This window comes from Ustilaginoidea virens, chromosome 2 (genome assembly GCF_000687475.1).
Source record: "Ustilaginoidea virens chromosome 2, complete sequence".
NCBI lineage: Eukaryota > Fungi > Ascomycota > Sordariomycetes > Hypocreales > Clavicipitaceae > Ustilaginoidea > Ustilaginoidea virens.
The window spans coordinates 4,043,739-4,055,918 of record NC_057317.1 but is presented as its reverse complement, the minus strand read 5'-3'; the positions used below and the strand labels follow the sequence as shown (position 1 = coordinate 4,055,918).

The following is a 12,180-nucleotide window of genomic DNA, read 5'->3' as shown; positions in this document are numbered from 1 at the left end:
CCCGTTCACCTTCACCTTGTCAAGAGCCGGGTCATAAGCTCTTCATCATCGCTCCGAGTCGGTACCCTTACCGGTTTTTTTTTCTTCTTTTTTTCTTCTTTTTTTTTCTCTAAATTTTATTATCGCTGCGTGGTGGTGCCGCCAAACAATCTCCGGCTCTTTCTTGGAGAAGCCCTTGGTAGGGGGCTGCACTGTTGCTGCCCATCCTCGTTAGATCCATCTCACCCGTCAAGCATTTTCTCTGATTCCATCGAACAACGCGCCCGAGTCAAAGAAACATCCTGTCGCCTCTGTCAAGTCTTGTCGTTTTCCGTCGACGCCCCCCATCTCATTCTTACAGGATGGTTCTATTCGCCGTCTACCTTGGCCAGTAAATGATATGGATGCGCAGAATGCCGCCGAGTCGGACCAAACGACGCCTGCTGTGGACGCTCCGCAGCGGCGACCTTGCTCTGAAAACGAGAAGAAGCCCAAATCTCCGCTGACTGCGAACGTTTCCATCTTGTCCAAAGACCCTGCCGTCAAGAGGACTTCTGCCGATGACCTTCATTACCCGACAGCCCCTCCCGATGATGCACCTGCCGACCGCGACTCCGATGCCGAGACCATTGTTCTGCCCGGCAAGGACGGTCACTCACCATCCAAGGCCCGCAAGGTGAGGCAAGAGGACAAGAGCGAGAGCGATGGCCATGTTGCCAAAGGCCACGACGCCAACAGCAACGGGGAGAGACCGCGCCATGTCGACAGGTCTGTTCATGGCAGCCGCCCGGAAGAAAGCGCCAGGAAGAAACTTCCTTCCGTTTCTGCTGCTTCTTCCGTCGACAAGGACCGTCCGCCTCGCAACAAGGACGCTGCTTCCAGTGGCTTGAGCTCTGCACCGGCCTCTCCATCTCACCAGCATCAAAATCAGAACCATAATCCCAGCCGCAGGCGAAAGTCGGACGCTGCTCTCTCATCATCCCCCTCGGACGACTCGGAGCCCTCCGCCCGTAAAACATCATCCAAGGCATCTTTACGTGATAGTTTAAAGTCTTGTGAGCGACCATCACTACACAAACGCAAAGCCTCAAAGATCGAGTCTGACGACGAAGCGGACCTTCGAAAAGCGCGCCGTCAACGCACCACAAGCGTTGGATACGACAGTGGCAGACCCAAGGACTCCCGATTGTCTCATGCTAAGCATGATAATCGAAACAGATCCATCTCACCCTTACCACGGCAGCATCGACGAAGCACTTCCACACAGCTTCCATCCCACTCCTCGTCCTCCAACGGGCCGGGCAACAAGAAGCAGCGCCTGCCTCTTCCACTTCAATCCACCGATTACCAATCCGACTCGTCTTCTACCTGTGGTAGCCCGCATCCCCAGAGCTCCAAAATACGCTCCCTTGCCACCCTGGCTTCAGCAGATTCCAACATTTCGCCGGCAAAGATGGGCCCTCACAAAAAGCATCTTGACGCCCATGGCCAGACTCTTTTGGCCCGCGCATGTGCCCGCGGAGAATATGAAGGAGCAAAGCAAAGGCTTCGCGAGAGACCAGAGGATCTGAACGTCGCGGATTATGCAGGAAACACTCCACTTCAGATTGCCGCAATTAATGGCTGCGAGGACCTCGTGAGGCTCCTTATTGAAGCCGGCTGCAATTTGGACTGTGTCAATTATGACAAAGACACACCTTTGCTTGATGCAGTAGACAATGGCCACCTTGGCGTGGTCAAGCTCCTCCTTGATGCTGGCGTAAACCCTCGCAAGGCCAACGTGAACGGAGAAGAACCCATCGACCGTGTTAGCGATGAAACCGACAATGCTGACGAAATTCGCTCAGCTCTGCTGGAGGCCAAGAAGCGAGCTGGCGAGAGGCGCAGGACATCAGAAGACCAACATTCCCATACCGACAACCATGACGCCAGGGACACCACCCATGCCCCCGAAAGCCCTCGGCAATCACCAGCAGCCGGCGCCCCCGTTGGTACGGGCAGAAGAACGGGAACCGTTCGCTCCACCAAGACCAGAAACGATCTTCTGTACATGCCCCTGGACGACAAGACTCTACGACAAGCTGCGGGACGTGGTGATGAGGAAACTGTAGCTCGTATTCTGCAGGTCAAGGAGGGGTATGACGATCCGGAATCCATGGTAGCCGCGGCGAGAGGAGGCCATGATTTGGTGATCCAGCTCCTGCTGGGCTTGGGCGGCGCAAACGCCGACCCTGGTCCGGTGGCTTCTCTCCCCGCAGAGTTTGCTACGCCAATTCTCGCGGCAATAGGTCAAGAAAACATCAAGGTGGTCGAGCTGCTTCTTGAGCAACAGGGGTTCGACCCGACCCGCCGGTTCAAGGGAGAAACATACTACGAGATTGCCCGAAGACGGCAGGGAACGAATTGGAAAGAGGAGGAACATTTGCTGAAGAATGCCTACGATGAATACAAACGATCCCACAAGGACTTGCTGAAGGCCAAGTCTCCGGGAGGGCGCCGCGATCGCGAGAGAACGTTCCGGCGTGATGATCAAAAGGAGGACTTCAGGGCCTCGAAGCGACGGTTGTCAAGTCCTTCTAGGGATATCGAACCGAAAAAGAAGCCCCAAAAGCTGGGCAGTCCGACAGAGAAGAAGAGGTCGGGCTCGATTACCAACAAGGGCGATGACGAGGCTCAAAAGAGACAACCGGGACGACTGAGGAAAGAGTATTCGGGCATTTCGGATCGGGAGGTCTCCCCCGCCCCATCTCACAAGCCACACAAGCCCAGGCGCGTCGAGTCTGATATTGCTGCCATGTCTTCCGAGGGCGAGACGGCGAAGCCCAGACGAAAGCTCGTGTCCAAGGGAGAGCTCAGAGGTGAACGCGACAAGCAAAGGCGGACCTCGTCTCACAAGGAACCGTCAAGCCCGCGCGACCCTAAGAATGACGACGGTTCGGAAAAGCTCAGGCCGTCCGAGAAATACCATGACAGGGCCAAGGCTCTCAAAAGGGATGAAACGAAGGACTGGCCCTCTGGCGACGGAACCTCTAAGCGGCCTAGATCAAGTGTGACACCCGACCGTCCGAGCGACGTCGACAAGGAGAGCAGCGACGCTCCCATCAAGAGACGCCGACTCGACATGGAAGGCCAGGAAAGCCGCCAGAAACGACCGTCGTCAGAAGACGGCCGACCGCGCAAGTCCAACTCGTCGCGGGACGGCTCTGTCAAGCCTGCTGCATCAACGCACCACAAGGATCGTGACGAACACTCGAAGCGTGACTCGGATACCAAGCTCACCGCTCAGAGTGCCCAGACAGGGGTCGGTGAAAAGTCCATCAATGTCAAATCGGAAGATGTCGATATCCCCATGCCGGACTTGGAACCGGCAAAGACGGCACGATCCGAAGAGGTTGGAAAAGGGACCAGCGAGAGCGACAAGGTGAAGAGACGAGAGGCCGAAGAGGACGCCGCGAAGAGGGATGAGGAAAACCGGAGACGTGCGGCGGCTGAGGAAGCCAAGAGGCAGAAGGAGGCGGAGGTTAAAAAGGCAGAGGAAGAGAAGCAGCGGAAGCGCCTGGAAGAGGAATCCAGAAAGCGCAAGGAACAAGAAGAACGCGAACGCTACAAAGCAGCTCGGCGTGAAGAGGAAGAGAGGAGACAGCGACTGGAAGAAGAGAAGAGGAGGAAGGAAGAGGAGGAAAAGAAGAGGCGGATCGAAGAAGAGAAGAGGAGGAAGGAAGAGGAGGAAAAGAAGAGGCGGATTGAAGAAGAGAAGAGGAGGATGGAAGAGGAGCGTCTCCGCAAGGAAGAGCTGGAACGAGAGGCGGCCGAGGAGGCCCGTCGACAACGAGAAGCTGAGGAAAGGAAAGAACGGGAGCGACGTGAACGCGCCCATCGGGAAGAAATGGAACGCAAACGAGCAGCACGAGAAGCCGAACTACGACGAATTCGCGAAGAACAAGAACAAGCTCGCTTAGAGAAGCTCCCGCCGCTCCTGCGCTGGCTCGATACGCACCCTGGTCCCAAGACGGGCTCAATCACGGAGAAATTCAAGAGCATGCTCGGTATTCGGTATGATACGATCCGGCCAGCGGCGACCGGTACTCCCGAGGGTCGAGAGCAATGGGTTCTGAACACTCATGTTGCCTTGCTTCTTGGTGAAAAAGACTTGGATCTTTCCAGATGTACGTGGCGATCTGATATAAGCAGAAACTAAGGGCGTAAACGACTGATTCATTTTCTTTCTTTCTTTCTTTTTTTCTCTCTCTTTTTTTTTTTTCTTTTACCGTGCAGATACCGCTTGGGAACGAGCTCCGGTCTCGCTTCTTGCCAAGACGACGATTTGGCGAACTGAATGGCCACGGTACTCTTTATTGTCGGAAAAGTTGTGGGAGCTTGGACGACAGCTCCCTGGATACTATGGTGACGTCGAGCCTTCCCGCCTGGACTTTCAAACGAAACAACGACTCAAGGTGTCTGCATGGGAGAAGTTTGCAGCCCTGGATATGTTTTTTGTAAAGGTACGATTCGCTAGCTGGGTTTGTCATGTTTTGCGCGTCTTTGAAGGATACTGAACTTGGGGTGTTTTTTGCAGCTGTCCGACTTCCTCTATACGGTCCCCAACATTCCTCACCTCCGCAACGTTCGACTCGCAGTGGAATATCGCGAGCTGCTGGAAAACGAAGCACAGCTGGTTGGCTGGAAGACGACTCATAAATGGAAACAAGACCCTGATGCCGACCGTTTCCACGGCTTTGCGCCGCGCAGCAAGTATTACATGAACGGCAGCATGGTCGGGGAAGACCTGCCGACCAGCCATAAGACGAGCAAGACTCCTTTTCCGGAAAAGCGAGTTCCGAGGCGAGGCCTTGTGCAGGTGCTCCCCGACGACCCGGACTACGAGCGCATTTGCCTAGAGCAGGGCCTAGAGCACCTGATCAAGAGCTTGCAGACGCCGTCGCTGACAAACGGACTCGATTCGTCTCCGATGGTGCACACGATGCCCAACGCGTCCAATGCGAGTATCAGCCTGGCAAACGGGTACGCGAACGGCGCCAAAGTCAACGGCATCCACGATACATCCTAGACGTGATTCTTGTACAGGGGTTCCCGAGGTCCTGGCCGGCTTCCAGACTTGATGCAACGCAAACAGATTAAATGAATAGCTTCGACGACAAAATACGATACGGACAAGGTCATTATTCTCTGCATAGACTCATTGTACACCCGTTACCACGAAGGAAAAGAAAAAGGAAAGAAGAACGAAAAAAAAAAAAAAAAAGATAAACCAACTCCCCATCTACCACGCCGACTTTAGCTTCTTCTTCTTCTTCTTGCCGTTTTATATTCTTGTTCATCCCGTGATGCAACACGCTCCCCACTTTTTTTGGTTCCTTTTTTTTTTTTATTTCTTTTTTCTATTCGCTTTTCTAACAAGACGCTCCGTTGTAGCTATGGGAATCGTGGTTTGAGCCACGACTAGGAATCGGAAGGGGGGCAGGTCCTCGGGGCGCATCATTTTACGGGGTTACGGGCTACATGATGACCGGAATTGGGATATCTGAAGATTTGGCCGACTCGCCACGGGTCTGCCGCTCTTCCTAGGCCGCCTTCTTGTGGCTTCTTGTTTTTCTTTCTTTTTTCTTCCTTTTTTTTCTTCCTTTCTCCTCTCTTGTCTCCTCTTCTTTTTTTTGGATGGTCTTGCTCAACTTGACGAGGTGCGATAGTCCCGTGGTCACAGACGATTTGCTCTGTCGGCAAAAGGAAGCGGAAAGCATACGGTCGAGGCGTTATTTTTTGACGATACGATGCGTTCAGGTTCTGAGCGAGATGATGCCCCTACTAGGTCTACCTGGCGCAAAGTGTACATATACATGTCCAAAATGCAGGCCAGATCGGGCATGTCTTGACCAACCCGGTGCCTGCCCCGTGGATGACGATCAATTTTAGCCAGGGGGGTGCGCTCGTCGGACCTGACCTGGGCTTCAAAGGGTGCCGTCTCCCGACTCCCGACTCCTGACTCCTGAATGCGTGGCAATCCAGCAGCAAAGCAGTTGTGGGAGGGACGCCAGGCCGACCGTCGAGGCCGACCCAAGCGATGCTGGGCAAAGAAACAAAGCCGGCTCGGTGGCAGACGATGTGATGATTTTTTTTTCTCCTCCTTGCGCTGCGTAGCTTGATGATTATTGATTCCCGTGCTCCTCTCAGCGCGACATAAATGTGAATGGTAGAACCGCGGTCTAGCAAAGGCCATAAATCCATCACGAGACGAAGAAAGGATTTAGCAAAAAAAAAAAAAAAAAAATGAGGAAAGAAAATAAAATGAAAATGAAAATGAACGAAAAGGGGGGGGGGATGCAAGATAAAACAAAAAAAAAAAAAAAAAAAAAAAGCTCCGTAAGTGAGTCCCAGTCTGGGTTAGATCAGCTCTACCTGGCAGTACTTGGCGAGAAAAAAAAAGAAAAGAAAAAAAAAACTAGGACAACTCGGCAAACAGAGCGGACAAATGCTACCTCCAGCACCGTACGGTACGGTACGGAGTCCTCTCCGTCCCAAATATACCAGTCACGTCTCACGGCGAGCTTGTCCAACGTCAAGGTAGGAGCCTGCAGCCGTTGTTGAAATGTCGCCCACACCATTCGCCCGTTGTGGCTTCCAACACCCCAGTCGCTAGCCCGGCGACTCTGCCCACCAGCCATGGTCGGTGGTGAAAATCATCGCTTGATAATGGTGACTGGTTCCCAAGGTTAGCCATGGCCACCTTGACGTGACGTGACGTGACGTGACGGGACGTGACGTGACGGTGACCGGAATAGCCCGTTGACAGAGCTGAAAAAGCCAGGGCGAAAACGATTGGCACTAGGCCAGTGGTAACGCAGATGCCCGCTTCTGACGCACGGGGATGCTTCCCCTGCCCCGGCTGCAGGTCTCTGCTGATTGCCGTGGTGTGTTCAGGGGGTTGTGCGAGCAATCCATGCTGAAATCAATGGAGGGAGAGAAGGCAGGGCAAGGAAAGGAAAAACGCTCGCGCTCACCAACGTCCTCATCTTCCAGCTCGTGGGCCAGCCCGACCCGTTGCGGCTGATGCTTCACGGACTTGCCATACACAATGGCTCCTTTGAACTGTTCCACTATACTTCGATGGATCGCATTACACTAGATGCCCGTCGGCAGAATCCAGTCAGTGACGACGTACTCCGTTGCACCTCCCTTCTCGGGTCGCTCGCTGGTGGGGAGAATGACGTACGAAATCTTCAACGGTGCAACGGTTTGACCGGAGCACCACGGGGGCCGAGTAGTCTGGTGCCCGGCCCTTGGGCTTGGTATAGACACGCTTGAGGTTGAGCTTGTCCCACATGGCTTCCATCAACTCATCAATGTTCCAACCGTGTTCCGAGCTAATGGGGACAGAGTTGGGTATTCGGTACAGCAGGTCCAGCTCCTCGATGCTGATGGAATCAATCTTGTTGAGACAGTATACAACAGGGATATAACTGCAAGGATCGCGGTTAGCCGACACGGAAAATCTGCCACCATCTGCCACCAGCGCCCGAGGGTCCCCGGCCGGCAGGCTACGGGGCAAAAGAAGGGTAGACGAAGACGAAGACGGGGACTGAAATCAAGTCATCTTACGCTCGGCTCTTGGCTTCCAAAACGTCAATCAAGTCATCGACGGTGGCGTCGCAGCGTATTGTGATGTCAGCCGAGTTTATCCTGTACTCGCTCATGACCGCCTTGATCTCGTCGTTGTCAATGTGCGTCAAAGGAACCGTGCTTGTGATGTTGAGGCCGCCCTTGTCCTTTTTTCTGAAGGTGATGTTGGGGGGTTCCTTGTTGATCCGGATACCGAAGCCTTCTAGTTCGGATTCGATGACGCGTTTGTCGGTCAAGGGTTTATTGACGTCGAGCACGATGAATATAAGGTGGCATGTCTTGGCCACGGCAATGACTTGCCGGCCTCGACCGCGGCCGTCTTTGGCGCCCTCGATAATGCCAGGTAAATCGATCATCTGCAGCGGCGCGCCTATGTGGAATCAGCCACCGTGGCGGGCTGGACAAGGTCCCGCTTCCCTTCGGTCGACGGATTGTTTTGGGGGGGGCGCTCACCGTTGTACATGACTTGACCGGGAACGGACGTCAGTGTAGTAAACTCGTAGGCCGCTGCCTCGGAATGCTGTCCCGTCAGGTGGCTCATCAGCGTGCTTTTCCCTACCGAGGGAAACCCGATGAATCCTATGCTGGCAACCCCGGTTCTGGCAACGTCGAAACCGGCGCCGCCTCCGCCGCCTCCGCCGCTGGGGGTGAGCAGTTCACGCTTGAGCTTGGCTAGCTTGGCTTTGAGTTGACCTAGATGGAACGACGTGGCTTTATTCTTTTGCGTCCTGGCCATCTATTCGCACCATGTCCAGTCGTTAGGAATCATCTTTTGTTGACGGGCCATGCAAAGGGCGTGCAGCGCTGAGCCGGCCTGGTGTATGTGGGTTGGGTGCTCGACTTTCGCTTAAACAAGGAGTCGACGGCGGGCCTCGGAATCAAAACACGTACCTCGGCCTCAATCTCCTTGATCTATGGTTTTCAGAAGCAAGTCAGCACTTTGCGGAGCAACGCTCCATGTTCACTTCACGTACGACTGATCCGCTTGCGACAGGCGGGTATGACGCACCTTTTCCACGGTTGTGGACATTTTTGACGGCGGCTGGAGCTCCCAGCTGTCTCTTTCTATATGCGGAAGAAGCTTGTGGCACCGACGGCTCTATATCCACACGACGGGGGAAGCAACTTGGGCGCGTTGTGCCAAAAAAGAAGGCGATTGACGTTGACGAAAACCAAACCAATATTGAATTGAGCCCGAGTCGGCCGGCCGTGTGAGCTGATGATTGATTGATGGTGGGGTTGGTGGGGTTGGTGGGGTACAGGTACATGTAAGCTTCTGATTTTTCTTGGAATACTCGGTGCTGACTGGTCAGCGGGTACTGGGGCACTGGGGACGGAGCAAAGTAACTGCGCACAGCTATTGACATGCACGGACGACGCCGTCTTGTGTCTTGTCGCAGTCAGTCGCCCAGCTTGTACTCCGTATACCATTACCGAACTGACAATTGAATAAAGAGCCTGGTGACGAGTGGGTGATTGGTTGATTGGTTGATCGATCGATTGATTGATTGATGACTGGAGAGCAACGTAGGAAGAAGCCATAGCAGGCAGCTGGCTGTAGGATACTGTATAGGTACCTAAGGTAGGTACGTGACCATGGAATTTTGCTACCGAAACAATAGGTCCATGTACCTGTTGGCACCTGGCGTCAATACACACTGTATATACCAATGGTTGTATGGCAGCCGGGTCCCCAATGGTCAGCTTTTATGGGGAGTGGCCTCCGCATAGGTCAATACTTGCGCCTATCTACTCCGTAGGTACATGTACCTAGACAGTAGCACCGGACCACTAGGCGTCAAACTGGTCTGCTGCCCTCTGCCAAGAGGCCTGGGCCGCGCTGGCTGCCCTGAGACGGGCCATGTAACGAACGAGTCACGGACCGTCTGGTCTGAAAGAACCAGACGACATCATCATCATACTCCAGAGCACCAACACCATTTTGCGTCAACTGCATCCGTGATAGGGACGGAAACGTCCGCTGGATCCCCATCCTCTGCCGTTGCGCCATTTCCATCCAGCAGCCGGTGCTTCCCGGCGGCACCTTGATTAGACCTCGACTCCAGGTCAAACACAAACGGCTGAAGACGTCATCCGACAGTCACAGTTGGGCCGTCATCCTCCAGCCAGTGACTGCCGAGTCCTTCACTCTCCTTGCCATTCCACCAGGCTTGTGCTTTTCCGTCACAATCACGACGAGGCTCGAATCTGGAGCGCATGCATCTTCCTCCGTCGACACCGCGCCGTTGATGACCTGCATGGCCGAAAACTGCCGACCAACCTTCGGAGGACGGAGTTGAAAATGATGGAAATCTTGCTCTCTGCTCGTGTGTTTGTGTTTTCTAAGCCGTCAGGCCAGCCTTGACCAACACCCGGGCCTTTTTAATTTTTTGCTCTTCCTTGTTTCCCTTTTCGGTGTTCCGAACAGGCAATCAAGCGCCAGGCTTTCCCAGTACTGCCAAAAAAAAAAAATTCTCCCCAAAACCCCCAAAGCCCCCAAAACCCCCAAGACCCAAACCCCGTCTCGTCATCAACGAAGCCTGGACGTCTTGTCCATCCCGCGAGACGCCTGTCCTGGACAAAGTCTGCCCGACATGGGTTTGAGAGACAACCGTCAAGGGTTCACATAGAGCTGACCAACTGGAACTTGTCCGGACACCGGGGCCTGTTGTTTGCTAGGTAGGACATGCACCCTATCGGCCATCGGTTGGGCGCGTCCCATGTTGCCGTTTATACACGTCCGCAGTCCAGACTCCATACTCCGTACTCCGTACTTCTTGGCCTCCCAGCACCCCTCGCAGGTCGGAGTACATGCTTACAAGACTTGTCTTGCTGCCCAATAAACGGGCCTGGTCGGCTCGTGTTATTTGCCTCTGGCGGAAATTGATCGCCGTGAGGGGGAAGGGTTCCCTGGTGGTGTTGGGGGCCATGTCCGGTCCAAATCGGATTCGTCTGGACTGCTAAACGACTTCTGCTGTGCCATGCCTATCTTTGGCGCCATCGCCGGTTGCTGAAGCTGATGAAGCTGATGAAGCAATGAGGGCACAGTCCGATGCGCCGCAGATACATGCCTTGTCTGTCTGCTTGGCGGACGACCCCAACCCGCTGATAACTGCCCGCCCACTTGCCGAGTAGTATACGCAGACAGACTGCCAGAGCACCACGATTCTCCCACACATCAGCGACAGCGACGCAGATTTTCGTGGGGCTTTGCGCGACAGCCCGACCTCTACTGAGAAGTTGCTTGCTTTGAACCACCACATCAGACACCCCCCCAAGACAATGTCTCCAAGTGCTCGGCTCCCACAGCAAACACATGCCTTCTTCCTTTATTTTCATCTGACTTGAAGCTTGCAGGATGACGGAACGCGCTCGGTGCTTGCGGAAGGAAACCTCAATAGTTGGCTCGCTTTAATAAGCTTTTGCACAGACCCGGCTTTTGGTAGCATCGAGATTACATAATCAAACGTCGCCGACGACAAATTTTCAAGCCCAGAGCCAGAGGGAGCGGAGCAGGCGGCATGAATGGCATCATGGCGTATGGCGTTCGTCTGGTCCCATATTAGACGGCATTCATCATCCCACCAGAAGACCTTACCCACTAGAGACAACAAGGGTGACAAGAGTGTTTGCAACCGGATAAACCATTGGTCTCACATCATTGGTTGCGAGGCCAGCAGGTAATAAAAGTCCAAGGGTAGCAGCATCACATGGCTCAAGCGAGCCGCCTGGTGAAGAAAGAATGCAAGGGATGGAGTGCCATATGGAGCAACCTGGCAGGCGTTTGTGGCGCTTCCCGTCGGGCCAGAGACGGCACGCTTGCCAGGGACGCCCCTGGCAGAACAGACGGGGTCTGCCGCTCTCTCCAAGACTTGCCTGCCTGCCCGCCCCATCGTCCTGTCCTGTTGATGGTGGTAGCTCGAGCTGTAAACAGGGATAAAGCGTACTTGACAGGATAGCACTGCGCAGTGGTATCATTTCCTTGTTGGTGACATGTCTCGGGCGACACGACACACAATGCTGGCTTGCCAGGTGATGGGTGAAGGGGAAAAAAGACGTATTCTCCAGTGGTGAATGAAACTGTGAGTCAAAGACGCCAAAATTCGAGCTACCATGTACGGAGTACGGAGTACGGAGTATTGTGATGGCCATTTGATCGGTACCACGGCAGTTCTGTCCATCCACCAGTGTCTGCACTGTTCGGACTCCGCCTTGGTCGAAACGTTCTGCCTCCTGATATGAGGGCGGTACTATACCGCGTCAAAAACTGTTCATCGGAAACATCACGGCGCAATGGGTTGGTGTGCGAAAGGTCTATCCGTATCCCTCCCGGGGATAAAGCGCACGGATTAGCAGAATTGGAGACATGGTGTGGTGCGATGTGTCTTGGTCAAAAGTATTAAGGTGGAGGAGGGACGAGAAAGTTGAAGCATTGTCAAGCAAACTTGGCTGTTGAGAGCCATGCAGGAAAGTATAATGGGCAATACAATGAACAAGACAGGAAGGCAGGGGCGCCGGAGTCAAGAGCTGGGTCAAGTTAGGTAAGCGACGGCAAGGGGAGGAAGG

General features: G+C 54.1%; 3 protein-coding genes across 3 annotated transcripts; 1 reads left to right on the top strand and 2 right to left on the bottom strand.

Annotated features, from left to right (window-relative positions):
• Window positions 1–379: 379 nt before the first annotated feature.
• Window positions 380–5,047, top strand: UV8b_02887 (uncharacterized protein; the record flags this gene model as incomplete). Its single annotated transcript, XM_043140385.1, has 3 exons — window positions 380–4,145; window positions 4,255–4,481; window positions 4,556–5,047. The coding sequence occupies 3 exons, from the start codon at window positions 380–382 to the stop codon at window positions 5,045–5,047; spliced, it is 4,485 nt and encodes a 1,494-aa protein (XP_042996319.1).
• Window positions 5,048–6,674: 1,627 nt separating this feature from the next.
• Window positions 6,675–8,644, bottom strand: UV8b_02886 (uncharacterized protein; the record flags this gene model as incomplete). Its single annotated transcript, XM_043140384.1, has 7 exons — window positions 6,675–6,694; window positions 6,996–7,116; window positions 7,208–7,454; window positions 7,594–7,984; window positions 8,068–8,350; window positions 8,506–8,526; window positions 8,624–8,644. The coding sequence occupies 7 exons, from the start codon at window positions 8,642–8,644 to the stop codon at window positions 6,675–6,677; spliced, it is 1,104 nt and encodes a 367-aa protein (XP_042996318.1).
• An 886-nt stretch (window positions 8,645–9,530) lies between these two features.
• On the bottom strand, window positions 9,531–9,874 carry UV8b_02885 (uncharacterized protein; the record flags this gene model as incomplete). The annotated part of the gene is made up of 2 exons (XM_043140383.1): window positions 9,531–9,695; window positions 9,764–9,874. The coding sequence occupies 2 exons, from the start codon at window positions 9,872–9,874 to the stop codon at window positions 9,531–9,533; spliced, it is 276 nt and encodes a 91-aa protein (XP_042996317.1).
• Between the last annotated feature and the right edge of the window lie 2,306 nt (window positions 9,875–12,180).